Below are 20,615 nucleotides of genomic sequence, written 5' to 3' on the forward strand. Positions count from 1 at the left end.
GCATTTCTTCTTGCCCTGTACTCTCTTTGCCTCTCTGCATTTGATTCAGCCATCTGATATCTGAAAATAATGAATATGAAATAACATTTAGAGAAAAGGGGCGGGCTGGCTGGCTGGCTGGCTTGAGAACAGTTCAACCTTCAGCCCTGTAACAGTGTTTTTTGTTACAGGTTTGAAGATTTTAACTAAAACTAGCCATAAGTCCACATTAGCTAGGGTATGGAGCACCACATGGCATGAGGAAAACAAGAAATTAATATATTTTTCCAACACTATTGTTTGCTTTTCCCCAAACAATAGTAAATATCATTTATGCATGTAACAGTGTTGAAAGGTTGAGCTTGACGATGTCAATCTGACGATAAAAACAATGAAATATAGGTAAGAAAGTATGCAAACACATACCTCTCTTTACAGTGTGAGCTGGAAAAGACTTGAGTGATGTCACTCCCTGGGTGCTGAGGAAGTTGTACTGAACCATTATTTTCAAAAAGGGGGGATTGGTATGCTGTTACGGGGTTGAACAAAACTGGGGGACATGATTAAATAGTGCTATTTATAAATAATTCATGATTACTTTTATTTAGGTTAAAGTAGATGGGCAAATGATTATATTAATAATGATTATATTTAATGAAAAAATAACTTTGGTCAGTGGGGACATGCACATTTGGCTGACCTCTACTCCTCAGCAACCCAGGAAATTTTTCAAAACATAATTTTTTAAAAATATGTTTGTGTGTTATAATGCAAAGACACATAGGTATTTCCATTTCTTGCTTTAAAATGCATTTTGTGGTTTACTTTATATGAAAATCTTTGAGGTAAACCTGTGGGACACAAAGTGCACCGAATTCAGAGAATCACCCAGCTATGGCGTAGGTTCTCCCCAGAGCCCAGAATTGTAGCTACGCGTTGTGGTGACGCAGACCTCAGTATACAGTTTCTGTATACTGAAACCATTTCCCTCAGTGGAAAGGAAGCTTTGATTTACTTGTATTTCACAGATCCATCCATCCATCCATTTTCTAACCGCTTATCGTCTTGAGGGTCACAGGGGGGCTGGAGCCTATCCCAGCTGACATTGGGCCAGAGGCAGGGTACACCCTGGACAGGTCACCAGACTATCACAGGGCTGACACATAGAGACAGACAACCATTCACACTCACATTCACACCTACGGACAATTTAGAGTCACCAATTAACCTGCATGTCTTTGGACTGTGGGAGGAAGCTGGAGTACCTGGAGAAAACCCACACTGACATGGGGAGAACATGCAAACTCCACACAGAAGGGCTCCCACATCCGGGATCGAACCAGGAACCCTCTTGCTGTGAGGCATCAGTGCTAACCACCACACCACTGCATAAGAAACAATAAACTGTGAAGACAATAAAACCTCCACTAAAATACCATTCTAAGTCTTGTTTGTGATTTATCCTGGCTCCATATGAGAGGAGGAAATCACAGCTTGACAGCTTGTGACAGTTGTTTTGTCTGTGAATCTTGTGAGTTGTGATGGAGCCAAATTGTGTGCCGTTACCTTTGTTAAATGTTGCTGTCGTCCCTGGCTTTGTATGAGAAGAGGGAAAGATCACTAAATACTAGGCTAATTTATAGAAATGTAAAATGCCATAGGCTTGTGCTAATAACGTTAGCATGTTGTATTTGTGGGGAAAATGTGTCCAGATAAAGACAAGTGTTTGTCCGTGAATGCTGTGAGTTATAGGGAAGCTGATTTGTGTTCTTGTGCTTGAAAAGGTATCTATTAAGCCATGTTTAATGTGTGTTTTGAATCAACTAAACTTTACAGCACTTCACAGAAACCTCCGTTGCCGACTAGCGTCTTGGAGGTGTAACTGCAGAGTGACACAGACCACTGCACAAGTAAAAATACTCACAATGATGTAGGCTACGTGTGTATGGTCTACGCACAACTATAATTCCCCTTAAACAAACCAACTCAGAAGATGTAAACACAGAGAGCATTATTAGTTAATTTGCCCTTACTGTAAAAATGGGACCAACCAGACCAACATAGTATGTCTCACATAATGTTGCACATGTAAATTGCTATTGGAGAACATGTTAAATGAGTATGCATGATTTAATGAAAACTGAAAGCAACTTGATTCATGTAGTATACTTAATAAATATTCTGATCCATTAAGAAGACTTACAACAACAGACTCGTCCGCGTACTTAAGGACAAATCTTGATGTATGCTATTACATTAATTGGTGTACGAACAAAATAAAAGAGGACCCTCTGAGCCCTGTTTGTTAAAAAGTCAACAAGCCAACACAAGGCTAAAATCAAAATTAGATAAAAGTCTGTAAGCTTAGATATGTGGCTGAATACAATTAAAAGCAGAGGAAAAATTAAAAAAACGAAAATGTGTGTGATCCATATTTTCCTCCAAATGTCTCTGAGCAAGATGAAAAATGTATGAGAAGATACCACTGAGCTGACTGGTACACCTCTTCAATTTGTTATTGTTTTTTCGATGTCCAAATATTATTTAGTTTTAGTTAAACCAACAGGTTGAGATGTCTATTTATGGGTAACTTAAGCTAAACACAAAGCTTCACATTAAATCTGCTCCCAGATTGCTGTTGTTGAGAGAGAAGTACAATAACAATAAGGGCTTTCTGTGTGTAATTATTAAACCGATAGAGCAGGCTGTAGACTGTGACATAGACTAAAACAGAAAGACCATATGGAACACCTGACATGTCACTTTCTTACAGACTGATAAGATACTGTGAGAGGGAAACTACTGTATCACCTGTTATGACCAAAGTCTTATTAGAACAAGACAAAGGACGTCTCAGTGAAGCCAAGTAACTGCTGAAACAAAGAAAAGGCTTTGGTCAAGATGATAGATCCAATCCAGTTGTGAGTACATGCTGTCAGTGCGTTAATCTGAAATCTGTTTTCTTTGCTCTGTGAAAGTATCGGTTTGACCGCATGGTGATCTCTCTCTCTCTCTCTCTCTGTTGTTGTCATTTCCCAGGAAAAACCTACTTTTCACATTTGGAGGGGCAGCATCGGTGAAAGCAGCACATGTAATAATTCCATCTTATCAATCTGTGTCAGTGACAATAACAGTTTCGTTGATCTTCCTTGGAATCTATGCAGTGACCAAAGACCATTCTCCAGAGTAGGTTCACTTGTCTTCCCAATCATTAAAGTATTTATGAAGCTAGAAAAGAAACTCATTATTAATAATTACTCTTTGTGTTTTTCCAGAAATATGACCAAGATAATCATCGGAATGATCGCATTGAACGTCACTGATTTGCTCAAAATGGAAGTCAAGCTGGCGTGTGGATTCAATGCTTTTGTGATACTCATACTCGGTCTTATGTCTGTGAAGGGGAACCAGGAATCAGCTGAAAAGAAGCCAAAAAGCCTACCAGGTGGTTCTTTTTCTCTCTCAAGTACACAGAGGTGCAGAGTTACGATTGTCCGAGGGGGCCAAACTGTTGTAGCTTATAGGAGAGGAATGTAAAGTGACATTGGTTCAAAGGTTGGTGTGCTGATAATAACAGTGAATTTACAGGGTATACTTCTGCTTTGAATCGATGCCGTAGCTATGAGTCTACGCCGTAACCTACACTATAGCATCGTGTGCACCTCCCCAGGGCCCAGAATTGTACGCATTGTGGTGACGCAGACCTCCTGTCTGTTTCTGTTTACTGAAACATTTTCTCTCAGTGGAAACGAAGCTTTTATCTACTTGTATTTCACAGATAAGAAACAATAAATTGCAAGGACAATAAAGCCTCCACTAAAATAGCATTTTAAGTCTTGTATGTGATTTATCCTTCGGGGACTCATATTTCAGGATTTATCCTGGCTTCATATGAGCAGTGGAAATCTCTGCTCATTGGTAGGCTAATTTATACACTGTAAAATGCCATAGGCTAATAAAGTTAGCATGTTGTATTTATTTGGAAAAAGCTTAGTATGTAACAGTTGTTTTGTTGGTGAATGTTTTGAGTTGTAATGGAGCCAAACTGTGTGCCGTTACCTTTGTTAAATGTTGCTGTTGACCTTGGTTTTATACGAGAAGAGGAAAAGATTGTCAGCCACTAGGCTAATTTATACAATGTAAAATGCCTTAGGCTTGTGCTAATAACATTAGCATGTTGTATTTGTGGGGAAAATGAGTCAATTGTTTGTCTGTGAATGCTGCAAGTTACAGTGAAGCCAATTTGTGTACTTGTGTTTGAAATTGTCTCTGTTAAGCCATACTTAATGTGTTTACTGTGTGTTTTGAATCAACTAAACTTCACAGCACTCCACAGAAACCTCCACCGCCGACTAGTGTTTTGGAGGTGTAACTGCAGAGTGCAACCAGACGGTCTCACAAAATGCTGCACATGTAAATTGCTTTTGGAGAACATGTTAAATGAGTATGTATGATTTAATGAAAACTAAATGTAACTTGATTCATGTAGTATACTCAACAAATGGCCAAGTATTGCAGTCTTTGTAAGGGGAGGGGTGCAGGGAAATAAGTTGTACTTTTAAAGTTGTTGTTTGACTGCTTGGCACACAGTCTTGTCTTTCTGTCCTTGAGAGGATCAGTTAAGTTTATAAATGTCGACCTCAAAAACAGCTGATTTCATAAATTACTCTATAAATGGAGAAAATAAATGGATTATAAATAATAACTGAGAAACCAGCCAGAATGTCCTACAGTACTACAACTAAAGTTGGTGCTAACAAAGATAGATGAACGAATACACATCCACTCGCACAAGCATGTGCACACATACACACACATCGAAACCAGTTGTACTCGAACAAAAGATAAATTTAGTTTCATGTAAAACAACTTTAATGAGTCGAGTTCAATCTTCAGATTTCTCAACTCAGGTCAGAGCACAAATATTTCACAGATATAAGACGGACTGAGCCGTTGACCAAATACACGTTAATTGTGTGCTTGAGTGCCTATAAACATGTGACTACTGAAGAGTTACAGGGTTCAATTTCTTAACAGTTGCTCCTGAACATTTCTGCCAGTGTTACATTTTCATGTGTGTGTGTCCTGGTTGAATGAGGTGTGTGTGTGTGTGTGTGTGTGTGTGTGTGCGCTTCTTGTTTTCTGGTCGGTTCAGCTGTGGCTGGACACAGGAGGACCCGGCTGAGCTGGTGCTATCCCATCAGGCTGTGAGGACGGATCTGAGACAGCAATGAGGAAAAAAAGACATCGTCATCACATCACAGTCTGAACATGTTTAAAGTATCACAAAGAACATTTGGAACCAGTAAAGAGTCCTCACACATGCCATTGGGAGCTCCAGGGTGTCGAGAGGCCATTGTCTGGGCGTTTCCTCCACCAGGCATCATGCGGTTGGGCATGGACTGGCCTGAGGGAGCAGGCAGGGCTAAATTTAATGAGAGAACCACAAGTGTTAGGCGTAGGAACAAACTATGATTTAACACATATGAATTTAAGAGCTGAGTGACACTGGATGCATTTTATCACCCTGGAATTATTAAGTTCGAGAAACCTCTAGTCTCATTAAGGACGGCAGTACAGATGTTGGGTAAGGTCAGACTTTTTTTAACCGATTTAGATCTCACTGAGGAGTTTACTGTCATTGTTAGCTACCAAGCTATTCAGCTAACACTACCCTCCTAATGTTAGTCTGTCAATTGATGGAGGTTATGTTTTCCTCTTTCAACAAAGCATGCTAGCATTAGCTGCCAGACTAGCTTTAGCTGGCTAACATAGCAGCTAACAAGATAAACTCATCAGCCACATCTAAAACAGTTCAAAGAAAGACTAAATTGCCTTGCATTTGCACTGCGGCCCTTAACAAGACTAGTTAATCCTTCAATCTTGAGGTTCCTTATCCAAATTGTGTGGCATTTTCTCATCTGCACTAAGTACTTTACCTGTCACACTTTCTCTGGAATATAGTTTTAGTTTGATTAATCCAGAGGAAACTAATCCAAAGGAAACAAACCTCTGCACTGAATAAAATATTAAGCACTGACTTTTATACTTAACCTGCAATGCTTTTTTTTGAAAAATAAAAAGATGATTCATCCTAATACAATAAATTTATGTCATATAATTGTCATAGAAACAGTAGCCGATCCTGATATTTTTCCAATTAGGAATGCAAAAACTTTGCAGCTCAATACCTCAAAACTAATCCGAACGCAGACAGAGCCTTATAATTCCAAGGTGGCGATTTTACTGTGGGAAAATATGTCTGTTTTTGTTCTTCAAGGGTTAACAAGATTTGAGGGTGTGTCAAATCTTAGAGGATGTTTGATTTTGTGTGTATGATCAGACCTGATTGCTGCATTGTGTATCCCGGCTGACCATGCTGCTCCCTCTGCTGGCGAACCTTCATCTCTGCCTGTTTGAGCTGCTCAGTGTGGAAGGTCTGTCTCTCTGACAGGAGCTGCTGCCGCTGCTGCTCCAGCTGCATGACACACACATATACACGCCGACACAAAGTATTGATTATACAGGCTGGTTTCAATTGTTTATGGATGCAAACGAAATAACAAACAGATGTCAAAAACCAGCCATTAGAGTTTTATTTGTCATTTTAGATTTCAGGACTGAACTGGGCTCTAGTAGATATTCATGTTCACTCACAGCCTCTTTCTCACGGTCCATGATGGTCTCCAGCTCCTCAAAGTGCCTCAGTTTGATCTCCAGCTTCTTCATCTGGGTCTCCACCAACAGAGCCACCAGGGACTTGATCTTCCTCTCCTCTACTGCGGCCAAGTGCTGCACACACACGAGGCAAAGATGGAGAAAGTTAGAAGAGGGTGAAGATAGATGAAACCACACATAACAAATGAGTAAGGAACTGCGTGGTAAGCACATGTGACAGTTAAGAAGAAAGGAAATGAGGTAGTGGAGGTAAAGATAAAAGAGGGAAAACCCTGAGGAAGAGGAAAGATAAGAGGTGAGAGGAGCGTGGAATAAATTGGGTGTGACAGAGCGTGGCAAGGAGGAAGACAGGAAATGAATTAAGAGACTGAATGAAAGAAAACTACAAAATCAATCATCAGCAACAAGGGATGGGACGATAACTGATCTAACTCATATATTGTATAGAGAGACCGGGCAAGACATACATGATACAACACCTCACTGGGTTACAATTAACTTCAAATTTGGAATCAAACCCAATTTACAGGGGCATTTATTTTCATTTGTAAACTGCAGCGAAACTGCATTTTTGAGATAATTCCAGTCTCTGATCTGCCAGATATACTGCATATCCTACACATACTCATGTGCAAAGACACATCTTAAAGTGCTCTCTAAGATGGTGCCTGTCTTGGTTGCTAGGAGACTTGTGACACAACTGGAAAAAAACCAACCCCTCTATTAAAAATGACAACCATTTCTTCACTGTACGTTCCTGCGATTGGTCCGTTTTGAAGTGGAAGGGCGGGCTTTACCTTGGCCTTTGTGGCAGCTGAGGCCAGAGCAGCTGCTGCTGCCGTGGCAACGCTGCCCTCCACCAGATCCTGCTCCATCACTCTCGCCTCATCCACATCTCCCCGCTCTATGCTCTCATCATCATCTCCCTTCCCTGGATCAGACAGAGTTTCTTTAATGCAGGCAAACAAACACATGTACACACATATAGTAAATACACACACTGTACATATTTACATACCGTCTCTCTCTTCCGCAAGTGCATTTTCGGCATTTTCTCTTTTGACCAGTTCTCCCTCCGCTTTGGCCCCACTGGGCTCCACCTTGAGCCCATCTGCCCTTAAAGGGACCTGAAGCAGATCCAAATGTACGAACACTCAAGGTAAGCCACAAAATCACCAGCAGACGCAACAAAACTCTCTCTAAACTCTTATTGTTGTCTCACCTGATGGGAGGTGGAGTTCATTTCACCTTTTTCTGTATCCATCGACTCTGAAGGACAGAGGAAGACAAAATAAGGGATGCATTGCAGCATGAAGAGAAAGATTCGTTTGTGTGTGATTATGTGCACGTGTACGCAATCACAGTGTTACCTGTTTTGTCAGGCTGGTTGGACGTTTCAGAGACTTTATCCACTGACTCCTCCTGCACTCGGGAAAACTCCTCTGAAGAAAAAGGTGTAGAATCACTACCCAAATATTGTACATACAGTTCACGATCTCAGAACCATATGGCACAAACATATTCACATTCCTTCCTGTCCTCTCACCTAGTGCGGCCTTAGCTGCCGACGACGCCACCCGTGGGTCCACCACGGATGCCAGGAAGGCCACAGTGCTCATAACGGGGTTTTCCGATTGGCTGAAAGGCACAGGCTGGTATGCCAGTGGGCCGAGGGAGGCCGAGGAGTCCTCTAGGTAAGGGTCTTCTATTGGAAGACGCAGGAAGTGGAGGATACACTCGTCCTGCGTTCTGGAGCCCACATGCTCCGATACTTTGTTCCAGTCGTCTCTGTAGACCTCTAAGGCCTGAGAGAGACAGAGAGGGAAGACAGAGGAGCAGGCGAAGCTGAGGACAACTTGCAAAATGTCGACTCGCATGAATCAAGAATAAAACAATTTCCCTTTTAGGAGGGCAATGAGTCACGTATCAAATCTGTGACAGAAATCCGAAAACATGAGTGATTGCCTTACCTCTAACAGCAAGAGCGTCTCTTGCTCTGTCCATTCCCTTCCCGCACTCGCTCCTTTAGTCTGTGGCAGATGCCATAAGAATTATCAGCACAATCCTAGTAACTTTTAAAACACTTACTTAGAGAAATTGTTAAAAAGAGAGACTAGAGATATACAAAAAGGGAAACATATATCAACAAGTGAATGTAAAATTAGATAAGTGTACAAAACATGATTAAAGCTATCTTAAAACAAAGAAAAGGAGGTTAAAAAAAAGGGGTAAGACCTTGGGGTGTTTCTTGGTGTAGATGTCGGAGCGCAGACCAAAGTTCTGGCAGTCTGAAGGCTTCTCTCTGCTCTTCTCTGGGAAATACAACATGTGCTGCGAGGCTGACACCTGCAAGAGTGAGAGCGTGCACCTGAGTTTATCAGGAGGCAGCTCAGATGACACAAATACATCCATGTAGAGCTCTCGTCATGTCTGTGTGTTTTACCTGCAGGGGTTTGTGTTGCAGGGGGGCCAGCCCAGACGGTGTGTCAGCCAGTACGTTGAAATGAGGAGTAGGTGGGGGTCCCATGGGGAGGGGTCTGCTCTCTGCATCCACCTGGTAGTTAATCAAGCCCCACTGCTCCAAAAATGCATGAACCCTGTGCACAAAGAATATTTTCTCTTTCTATTCACTTTACTTTGCTGAAGCTATAAACCTGCCCCCACATCTGACTAAATGTAAATGCACTAACAAATCAGCGTGTGTCATGATGTAATCAAAAGTAAAAGCTGCTTTTGAGATGCGTTAAGCGCGCCACATACCGCTTGTTCCATCCCAACATTAACAGATTGAATTTTTCACCACATTCCTTTTTCAGGACGCCCACACACCGCACTTAGTTTAGCAGAAGCAGCAAGACAATGCATGGTAGCAAACACCCACACATGAAGTTATACCTCATGACAGCACAGACGTCTCCAGTGAGGTTGCGTCTGCAGGACGTTGAGCTGAGATATTCCTGGGGGTTGAGCCGATATGTGTCGATCATGAAGTTACGGTATGCCAGGTAGCTGCAGTGCACAGGACAGACAGTGTTTCTAGTGATGTCATCTCCATCACCTGGTTTTACTTCAACAGTAAAGTCTGAATGTATGCAGTACTCACATTTCTGGAGATTTGGACTTGTTTTTTCCATTGAAAAACTCAGGCAATGCACGTTTCTCTATCGAGTGAATGCTGGAATATACGGGTAGAAAGGTTGTCAGAGGTTAGGCTACAAATTCGGGAACATACTCAAGAAAGCTAAGTTTGGAGAACTGCTGTATTTGATTACCTGTTGTAGTTGAACCAAGATGTGTAGCTTGGTATTATGATGTGATGTGTTTGTTCTGTGATGTTATCCTCTCCCTCTGACAGACGAGGTATCTCCGCTCTCCCCTCCTCATCCTCCTAGACATACACAGACACACACAGAGTTCAACACTTTCACATCACTGAAACAGATTATCCAGGCCTCCTGCAATTACAAAATGCCGATTGAGAAAAATGACATCATATTTACCCTTCCTGGGAAATCCTCCTCCTGTTCATCTGGAAAAGGAGAAGAGAACGGAGAGTGAAAACTTGAGGTGTATTCGCACAAACCAAAGACCAAAGTTTGTTTTTAACAGTTTAAATCTGGAAGACACATTTACATATGCTACATTTCACCTTAAACATTACTCTAACACTTAACCTACCAAGGTCAGCCATGGTCCCTCCTTTGACAGGAGTATTCTCACTGTCCTTCTTCAGGTTGACTATGGGAACATAAGAAAGTGATTAAAAGATGAATTCTTTCATGTGGCAAATTTCTTAGTCACTACCTTTTGGTGGGTTTTTACCATTTTTGGGTAGGATAACCTCCTCCATGTTAGGAACAGGGGTAGGGTCCTCCATGTCTTTGGTCAAGTCCTCTTCTGGCTCCTCCTCCTGTTGTCCACGCCTTCTCCTGTGCACACACACACGCACGAAAATCAATGCTTAGACCGCACACTGAAAGGCCAAACCAAAAGCATAACCTCCTGTTTGATTAAAACCATTGTTTCTTACCCCTTCTTTCCTTTCTTCCTGCCTTCAGAGGAGGGAGGAGAGGGGGAACGTCTTCTCTTTTTGGAGGGGGTGGGTTTGGCGTCCTGCAACAAAAGGGGGAGATCTAAGTGTCATTACCTACAATATCAGAGATCGAGATTGAATCGTTTTGAAAATGAGTCTCATGGTTCACAGCTGCCTCCATTTTCCACCAGGAAACTGCAAGATCAATGCATTAATAATTGAGAACAGTTTTCCCCTAACAAGCCCTCGTGACTGCCTACAGCTTCACACAAACCTGGTCGTCTCTGAGGTGAATACGCCGGCGGAGAATTATCGGTTCATTCCTGTCATCCACACAATAGTCTTCTTCGTTCATCCACTCGTTGAAAACATCTGTGTCCAGAACCCAGCCAGCATGGACCTGTAGCACACCCACCCACACAAAATGAGCATCGATGTGATGCATGCTGGTGTATCTCACCAAGCATCCAAAATAAACACACATGATTATATCAAAAATGCCGGTGAAATTAATTTAGACTAACTGATTTAATTAAAGTTACAGAAACAATGTTGTGTATAGGGTATACATAGTGGTACAGTATCATGACTTTTATATGTGTGTTGCTGTACTAACCCGCCACGGCTTTTCTGAATGTGGTGGCTCTTCAACCTCTCCTTCAACATCACTTGAGGACAGCCAACTGTCGTAACTGTTGAAAAGTAGCAAAAGATTCGATGAGTAAGTGTTGATTGTGTATGAGCATCTCTGTGTTTGTGTGTGTGCTCACGCATTACCTGTCAGGGTGCATGCCCCAGTGGACCAAAACATGTTTGTCCTTCCGCATGACAGGACGCATCCAATCATCTGAAATTAGATGTTTATGAAAAAATTTATCAAACCAAAAAAGTACAAAATAGCCATTTAAAAAAGATAACAAACACACATATGCGTAAACTTTAACTGACCTTCCTCTGTGGAAGCAAGTGAGGGGCAGATGTGGTGACTGGCGAGCGTTCTGTCCTCAGTGAGTGTACCCTGTGGAAGGACAAACTGTCACCCTGTAGCACTGATATTGAACTACTTTATCAGAACTATGCTGAGTTTTCATCTGCTTGCCCCTTTTTAAATCAGCCAGACCTGCCTATGCATATGTCAACCTATAGACATTTTCTCCTTCATATCCGCTTATCTTTAACTCTCTTCTGCCGCACTTTACCTGGTGTTTGGTGATAACCTCTGTAAGTCTGCTAATCAGCTCCTGATCCAGTGTAGGGTCCATGTATACCACAGGCAGTGACATACACTTGTTCTGTGGACAATCAGAACACAAGTACAAGTTCATCAGTGGTGTGTCCCTGGTGGGCTGATGTGTGTGTGTGTATTTATACGTGACCGTGTTACCTGTATCAGCGCTCTTTCGATAGTACCAAACATCTCAACATTCCTTTCGGTTCTGGATGGATTCTGCAAGTCAAACCTCCGCCTGTAAAAGGAGGGAGCGGAAGTGAGATGATATGAAGGATACAACTATGGAAATGTAAAGGCATCAGAGGCATGCAACTCACCAGCCCTGCTCAGCCTTGAACTTGTAGGCAGTGCCAACAATGTGGCAGAGTCCACCTCCCGGCCGCAGGTCCAGGAAGCACTGTGCCTGCAGAGAAGTGGAAAAATCAATTTTTTAATGTTATTTTAACCCATCTTGCAAGATTTTCTTTCCCCATACTCTTTCCCCAATGAGCACCACAGCTGAAAGACACTTTGAGATGTATTTTTTTCCTATGGACGGTTATTGTCATTATTAAAGACTGAAATCCATCAAATCACATTTTATGTTACATGTACAATCATAAACAGTACAGGTTGTAGTGGATTTTTTGTGCCAAGCCCCAGAACCCAAATAACAAATAGTCAAAACAGAATATGTTTGCATTAATGCAGAATTGGAGTATAGTTTTTATACTGTCACACAGCTGTATCTATCCAATTACTGGTATATTTCATTATATCTTGTCATGCATTAACGCAGTGATCTCACCCCATGTAAAAACACTAGACTAAATCAACATAAATCATAAAAGCCGGAGACATTAGAGACTGCTGACAACCTAAGGCTGGGGAATTGTAAACTCAGAGTTCTCAGCTATAAGTGTGGAAACCATACAAACGGACTCACAGGAAGTTTGGTGAGAGCAGGACTGGTAGCTTGTCTGCCAAAGGCATCCTCTTGAAACTGAAGAAGCTGCAGGGTCACTGCAGCCAGAGCCTGACATGATGGAGCATCCACCAGCACATACTGACAGACACACAGACAGGTATTTAGAAAGGGACATGAAGAGGAGAATGTTTCATCATTATGCTTAAATGCAACCTCCTGCATTTTAACGACAGTGTCGCCAAGTTAACCGTTGTATGTGTCTGTTTAACCTCTGGGATTTGGCTTCATCTTTTATATTTTTAATTTTGAATAGATACAAGACTCATTAACTCCATTACACATATCTTGCTGGGCAGTGTAAACGCGACGTTATCCAGCATGAGACGTTTGTTTACAGTCTGAGCCGCTAGACTCGCTAGCAGGGGGCGGCTAGCTTCTTAGCTAGCATAACCAGCTAACTACCTTTTTGTAGTGCTTCCCGATCCACTGTCGCACCACCTCCAGCTGGGCTAAAGTATCCGGACTCTCCCAGAACCTAGCGGACGGACTGCTATCCTTTTTCCGGTGTGCGGATGATCCGGAGCTGGTTTGGCTCGTCCCGGGAATGCCAAGGTTTGTTCCTCCGGACATTGTGGCCATAGTAAAACGACAATATTCTCAAACGAGAGAACAAAACTGGCTAGCGCGCTCGCTAGCTTTGGCGTTCTCGCGTCCTCTCGCGAGACGTGGCGCGATTGTCGCAGTTCAGCAAAAGGTTTTTTTTGTTTTTTTTTTAATTTATTTTGTTCCCATCTGTCTTTCATTTTCTACTGTTTTATGATTTAATTATGCGCGTTTTTGATCCAGTGGTATTTCTTTAAAATACCTCAAAGTGTTATTTATTTATTTATTTATTTTAAACAAGGCAGGGCTTTTACTTTGAAATGCAACAATACAAGGAAATAACGGCGCAGGACATGTCAACAGAAGTGAAGTAAAGTGACATTGGTTAGTAACAGCTCCTATTGAATTATTATTACTATTATTTTAATTCCAAGCTACCTGCTGAATAGTTGTTTGAACATGTAACGTTATTTATAATACGGTCAAATCATTTGCCGTCTGTTTATATGAATTGTTTTGTTGCAGCGGTTTCCGCTTTCGCACAGTTTTCCAAGAGACAGTCACAATGTCTCTGTTGGGAAAATCAAACTCCTGTGCAGCTGACTGTCCACTCAGCAGTTGTTGTGATTCCTTTCCGTCGCTTTCTATTATTGGATTTCTGCAAAACCGCAGACTCCACACCCTCAGTCCAACCAGGAAGTGTGCAACCACTGCGTGTCACAGGAGCACCAACTATCCAGTGGGTAACTCATTCATCTTCTCACTTAATGTTTTTCTAGGCCCTGAGATCCTATGGGTGTCCAGGGTCTGACCACCTATGTGGAGGGGAACAGAAACTTCCTCCAAGATGTGAAGTTCAGGGACAGTCGCCTGGTTATTGATGGCTGCAGCCTGTATTTCCGCCTCTACTTCACCCACGGTTTGGACCAGCAGCATGGAGGGGACTATGATACTTTTGCATATCTGCTCACCCAGTTCCTCTCTGCATTGGCGGCCTGCAACATCCAGCCATATGTGGTACTGGATGGAGGTGAGGATGCTTTAGAATTGCAACACCCTGTGAGCTTCATTTTAGGAAACTCAGCTTCTTATAAGTTTATAACATTTATTTTCATTTTCTTTCTTTTTGTGATTGTAAGGGACTGACCCCAGTGACAAGAAGTTCCCCACTCTGCGTCAGCGTCTGCAGTCCAAGATAAAGGAGGCAGACAGTCTCTCCCATGGCCGCAACGGCTCTGTGCTCCCCATCCTCACCAGAGATGTCTTCATTCAGGTCCTCATGCAGAGAGGAGTCCCATTGGTCCAGTGTCCAGCTGAGGCTGACTGGGAAATCGCATGTTTGGCTCACCAGTGGAACTGCCCAGTTCTGACCAATGACAGTGACTTTTTTATCTTTGACCTGCCAGGTGTGGGTAGTGACAAGAATCCAAACAGACCTTTGTAATGACTGATAGTGGTAGTGGTTGCTGATGCCTTACATATTGTTTATGTTCTTTGTTTTCTTAGGTGGTTACCTGCCACTCCATTTTTTCCAGTGGACCAACCTGAACGGTAAAGCCTCTCACCGCTACATCTCCGCTCGATGCTACACCACCAATGGGCTGTGTCGCTGGTTTGGCGGAATGAACAGGGAGTTGCTACCCTTATGTGCCGTCCTGGCTGGTAATGACTATGGCACTCCAAAAGATGCTGAAACCCTCGTGGGTCTGTTAGATGTGAGTGCAGTAGGGAGAGGTGGTGGCAGGGGTAAAGGTAGAGCACCCACTTCCCGCATTGAGGGCTTCCTCCTCTGGTTGTCCTCTTTTCCAAGTCCAGTGGAAGCCCTGGAAGAAGTGAGCAGGCTAATGGGGGAGGAAGGTGGGGGCGGTAAGGGCAAGAGAGGACATAAGGATGGGCTCAGTTCCCAGCTGTGGGCATGCATGCAGGAGTACCACATCACTGCTCAAAGCTCTCTGGCTCGCTGGTTCACTGGAAGCAAGGCAGCTCCTGTAGGACGGATCTCAGGGCTGCCAGAGTGCTTGTCGCTGGCTGCAGCGCAAGGTCTGTTGGCTCCCATGGTGGTGGATGCCACAGTGATGCGCAGGGTTCTGCTCATCCCACAGGTGGAGAACAGCAAGCTAGCTAGCAGCCATTGTAGTGCCAGAGCCATACGGCAGGCTATGTATGGGATTCTGCTGAAGCGAGGCCCAGATGTCCAAGCACGGGATATGAGGGTACAGGAAAACATCGGTCAGGGTACAAGAGGGCGAGGGGGAAGGGGACGGGGAGGTGGTCAGACTGGTGGGGGTGGGGGTAGGGGTCAGGGCTTATTTTTTCCTACACAGCAGAGTGTAAATGTAGGATATGGCATTGAACAAGCAGCTACTGCAGCTACAGTGCAGACTCAGGGCTCTAATGCCCCAGTGTGTGTGGAGGAGTACGACCGTGTGGATCTGAACCTGAAGAAAAACCAAGTAGAGGCACATCTGCCCAGAACTCCCCTACGTCTAGATACACTTGCTCAGGTACACATTACAACGAAAAATATTTGTTTGTTAGGTTTAAAGTTTTAAAAAAAAGTTTATGTGATCTATTTACATTGCCCAGTGTTGTCCCTTAAATTTCCCCAGGCTCCTGTTGCAGTCCGTCTACGCGTTCTGTTAGAAGTCCTGGGGATAAAGGAGTCTGCCCTGGCTCCTGTTCCTCCCCACCTGAGGCTGGCTATAGCAGTGACAGCCTTCTGGTTGCGAGAGGCTACACCGACACCCTCGCAGCACCAGCTCCAGGCCTTGTTGCTGGGCATGGTTCACGGAGAGCTGTCCTGGAACAACCAGCCTGGAGCTACCCACCTCCAACATGCTGGTTAGTTGTGTTGTATCTTATGTGTTCTTCCACAAGTGATCTATCCTTGACGATCTAAAACATGTTGCTTCTGTGTATCATCCTAGTCCCACAGCCAAACTGGGCTGCGGAGCGCAACGTGTGTGCTGGGTTAGATCGACAGCGCGTGAGGCCAGGGGAGAGACGGGGCTTGGATGTCGGAGTGGCTCACAGTTTCAGTCAATGGCAGGCCTGCCTCTGGAGTGCTCTGTGTCTCAATCAGCTATTGCTGCTGCCACTGCCTGAACCCCTACTATCATGGTAAGACACAGTGATATGAGAAAGGGTAACACACCGTTTGCATTTTCCACCTCTGAGAACAAGGGCTGCAACTATGGCTATTTTCATTACCAATAAAGAATGCCCATCACAGTTTGTCACAATCTCAATGTGACATCATCTAATTGCTGGTTTTGTGCGATAAACTGTCCGTTAGACTGTTCAGACATTCAGTATGCTGTCAAATAAGACAGAGAAAAGCCAGAAATAGTCACATAGTAGAATCTGGCACAGTCATTTTTGCTTCTTAAATAACAACATGTCCCTGACAGTCAAATCAATACACAGAGTAGCTCACCCATATCACAAGACACAGTGAGATCAGGGGCCTGTATCACGAAGCGAGATCAACCTTTCCTGGGTTACCCAGACCTATCCTGGGTTGACTAACCCTAACAATGGCAATCAGGATAATCGGTATCACGACGCTGGATATCAACTCTGTAACTCAACCCAGCGTTGCTTTATCAAGAGCTGTGAACGCGCACGCAGTGGACCAATCACAATCATGAGAGAAGCGCAGTGTCACTGAGCGTCGCTGAGCGTCCTCACAGAGCGTCCTCACAGAGCGTCCTCACTGAGCGTCTTCACTGAGCGCCGTACGTGAGGAAAAAAAAGTATTTCTCATGTGAGGATCAGAGATTAATTCTACTAAAATATGAGGAGGAGAAAAGCAACATTACAGAAAAGGCCAACACCGTGGCAGCTGCAGGAGGAGGAAACATGCGTGGCAACGCATAACGGGATGAATAATGTTTAGTTTTAGTTCAGATTAGTTTATTTACACATAATGTTAAAAACAGACAGTATAAAATTTACAAGATTAAAAAAAGAAAAGTGCTGGAGAGGTTAGAAGCCACTAAAAGCTTATCAAAGAAATTCCCCTGTCAAACATCAATGAAATCACATAATAGAGAAGAAAAAAACAGGTCAGGATAGAAGAAATAGAGGAGGAGAGAGGGAAAAATCAAGATAAAACAAGGTAGCAAATACAATTATGTGTAGGTTAAATTACTCATCACTGGTTCAAGTAGCTACAGTACCTGTACCTGTACATCTGACACTGATCACACCCTTGAATCCCATGAAATCAATGCTGCGCAGATGAATTGCGTGTATTACAATTATTGTCTAACATCATTGCGTCTGATAAATTGGTCTTCTTTGTCATAACGTTATATATGCTACAATAAAGCTTAAAGCTGACGCCACAATTAAATCATATCAACACCAAATTGATAGTCTGAATAAAATCATCCTGATATTGAGCTGTGTTAGAAATTAACAGCTGCGCAAAAATATACCTAGTCTCCCTCTTTAAAAAACAAAAAGGAAAATCCCTCAAACACCATGAAGTGTAGACATGATAGGCTACTTTTCCAGCGGCAAAGCTGTCAATTAGGCCCATTATCTTTAACAGGGATCATTTCCTCCAACAAAAAAAATGTTGGCACTAATTAATGGTGCTATTAAGTGTCTGCAAATGATCAGTTTCTTTCTTATGAAGGGGTGGGATGAAATTTAGACTTCTTTCCACTCCTTTTTGAACAATCTTTTCATTGTCTGTTGTTGTTGCTTTCTTTTTTATTGTTCAAAATCAATCAAATGAATTAAACTTCCCGTCATGACTGGGCTGCTTTTCTGTCAGCGGAGTCATTTTTTTCCGAACAGCTGATTGGCCAGTGGGTGGTGCTTTTTATAGGATCAGATTCAACCCTGAACTTACCCTGCTCCGGAGCAGGATAGCCGTTCAGAGTAAGTTACCATGGTGATCTACCCTGATAAGAACTGAACCGGCTTCATGAGACCGAAAACCCAGGGTTAACCCTGAAGTTACCTCGCTAAGACATTAATCCTGCTTCGTGATACAGGCCCCAGGTCGTACAGTTAGTTTTGGTTTTATTTGCAGAGGCTTAGAGATGACTGTCTCTTGATATTTCTGCTGCCATTTGAATACAAGGTTGATGGAAATTTGTCTGTGGTGCTCAAAACATTTACACGACATGAAGACAAATCAGGCTTTATTTTGCAATGGATAGGATTCAGTCACCTCTGGCCAAACTACATCACAGATATGCATGAATTGAAGGTCTGTAATTCAGAAACATGGAAGGAACTTGAAGGTGGCAACATATGTGTGATCCAAACTGTGATCCCTTTTGTATTTATCAGGGCAGACCATGCCTACGAACATCTTAAACTTCACTCAAGTTCACTCTGGCCGCATTAGAATCTCCAATAATCCAAATAAACGACGACTCTTCTTCACAACAGCTTCTTAACTCTCTAACTTGCTGAAGATGATGAATGAAATGATGAATTTCCAGTCACTTAAAAAAAAGTTAGTTATAAATGAAATGACTGAATTTGAATCGTCTCAACATAAATGGGAAAAAAAGTTGAATTAATTAGAATTTATTTGTTATGTTATTTTATGTTAGTGTTGTCAAAATATGGACTTATTTTTATACATTTAAAAACAGTTTTAATATTCGTTTCTCGCAGTATCGATACACCAGTACCAGCTGACATTTTTGACTCTCATAATAATGTTTACTACAGTCATTCTGCTGTTATAGCCTTATAAAATTTTATCTTTAACATTTTTTTTTTAAACTTGTACGCCCTCCATTTCAATTTTAGTATCGAAAATGGTTATCGAATGTCAATATTTTTCAAGGTATTTAATTGAAGTTAGAAATCCTAAAATTGTGACGACACTAGTTGTTATATTAACTGTCTTTAATTTATGTAATTACCAAGACATTCTCCTTAGTTTATGTGAATTTCTAAACAATAAAATGTATGTTTAGCCACCACAGGTTAACATCTGCATAGCTTTGACTCTGACATTTTGAAAAAAGGTGTATATTAGGCAGGTTTTAAAATTAAAATGGCTGCCACAGAGACTTTGAGGTGTCATATTTTTCCCCCCAAATTTTTAATGAAAATATATACGTAAGCACCTGAACTAGGGGGTACATCTAAAAATATCTGCAAATATCATGGTTCAGTAGGAAAAATATTTTTTGTAACCAGGTTGCCTCCCTATGTGTGTGTGCGTGTCTCAGGTTGTACAGTGGTACCTTGGTGCACGGCCTCATCAGGTACCTGAAAGGGGGCCGAGCGGCTGAATCCCTCCTCACCGGGGGTTTCTTATCCGGACAACTCTACTCCTCCCTGGTGGAAGCTGTGAGGAACTGCAGCTCCAAAACCCATCCCTCCTCCTCTGCGGCAGGGAGAGGGAGGAGAGGCGGAGGCCGGGGAAGGAGAGGGAGAGGAAGAGGAAGAGGAGGTGGCGGGAGAGGAAGGGGAGGAGGGAGAGGAGCTGAGGAAATTAACAACAGGTTTGCTCTCCTGATGAGCGAGGAAGAGTCTGATGATGATTGATGAGGAGGCAGAGGATAAAGAACTGATCGATATGAAGCACTTGCTAGGGGCCAAATGAGGGAGGACATTCCAGTGTTTTATTAAACGCACTCAGGGGATGCTACAGTTATTTCACAAGCAAAGAACAACACCTGTTAATGTTGACCACTAAGACTCTATCCTTATAACTGTATTGCACTAATTTATCCTCCCTAACTGACAGTTACCTGCCTGTGAAAACTTCTGTTGCTGTCTCAAATCAAAGGCATATCAAGCAAAATGTCACATCCGTTTTCCTAAAGCACACTCTTGCCACATTTTAGCAGATTTATGAGAGCTTTTATTAAAGTAACGCCACTGTAATTTATGCATGTTTTCAACCCGAAAGTTTTATTCAGTTAATGACAACACAAGATTTTAACAGTGAATGTATAGAGATGTCTTATTTTATCATCTCTGTGACCTGTGTGGCAGCTAATATCATCTTAATGAGCAAATCTTATATTATTATCGCAGATGCCTTCAAACTTATGAATTTGGTGCTCGAGTTTAATCATCTTTCTATAATAAAAAATATAAATCAAATTTATTTACATAGTTGTTTTTTTCCACTTATCACATCCAACTAGGTTTAAGTCATAAACACATATGGCAAGTAAGTTTTAAGTTACAGTGTG

The 20,615-nt window shown here is 42.5% G+C and overlaps 2 protein-coding genes across 4 annotated transcripts; one reads left to right on the forward strand and one right to left on the reverse strand.

Annotated features, from left to right (window-relative positions):
• The first annotated feature begins 3,512 nt into the window (after window positions 1-3,512).
• aste1b (asteroid homolog 1b) lies at window positions 3,513-20,523 on the forward strand. 3 transcript variants are annotated; one of them, XM_049601824.1, is made up of 7 exons: window positions 3,513-3,526; window positions 14,211-14,461; window positions 14,571-14,837; window positions 14,938-15,935; window positions 16,041-16,272; window positions 16,359-16,551; window positions 19,641-20,523. In XM_049601824.1, the coding sequence occupies exons 2-7, from the start codon at window positions 14,224-14,226 to the stop codon at window positions 19,957-19,959; spliced, it is 2,247 nt and encodes a 748-aa protein (XP_049457781.1). In that variant the 5' UTR covers window positions 3,513-3,526; window positions 14,211-14,223; the 3' UTR covers window positions 19,960-20,523. The 3 variants fall into 3 exon arrangements, with proteins under 3 accessions (XP_049457781.1, XP_049457780.1, XP_049457779.1); XM_049601823.1 differs by lacking the exon at window positions 3,513-3,526 and adding an exon at window positions 13,305-13,440; XM_049601822.1 differs by lacking the exon at window positions 3,513-3,526 and adding an exon at window positions 13,755-13,815.
• smarcc1b (SWI/SNF related, matrix associated, actin dependent regulator of chromatin, subfamily c, member 1b) lies at window positions 4,843-13,531 on the reverse strand. Its single transcript, XM_049601821.1, has 28 exons — window positions 13,291-13,531; window positions 12,847-12,966; window positions 12,239-12,324; window positions 12,075-12,156; window positions 11,890-11,982; window positions 11,639-11,708; window positions 11,468-11,537; window positions 11,307-11,382; window positions 10,965-11,090; window positions 10,688-10,770; window positions 10,480-10,586; window positions 10,336-10,395; window positions 10,158-10,186; window positions 9,930-10,045; window positions 9,761-9,832; window positions 9,553-9,666; window positions 9,101-9,254; window positions 8,893-9,003; window positions 8,628-8,687; window positions 8,204-8,462; window positions 8,028-8,099; window positions 7,880-7,926; window positions 7,676-7,784; window positions 7,455-7,588; window positions 6,637-6,771; window positions 6,325-6,457; window positions 5,300-5,404; window positions 4,843-5,198 (listed from the first exon to the last, which is right to left on the reverse strand). The coding sequence occupies exons 1-28, from the start codon at window positions 13,465-13,467 to the stop codon at window positions 5,131-5,133; spliced, it is 2,868 nt and encodes a 955-aa protein (XP_049457778.1). The 5' UTR covers window positions 13,468-13,531; the 3' UTR covers window positions 4,843-5,130.
• Window positions 20,524-20,615: the final 92 nt, after the last annotated feature.

Source organism: Epinephelus fuscoguttatus, linkage group LG17 (assembly GCF_011397635.1).
Source record: "Epinephelus fuscoguttatus linkage group LG17, E.fuscoguttatus.final_Chr_v1".
In the NCBI taxonomy this organism is placed as follows: Eukaryota; Metazoa; Chordata; class Actinopteri; order Perciformes; family Serranidae; genus Epinephelus; species Epinephelus fuscoguttatus.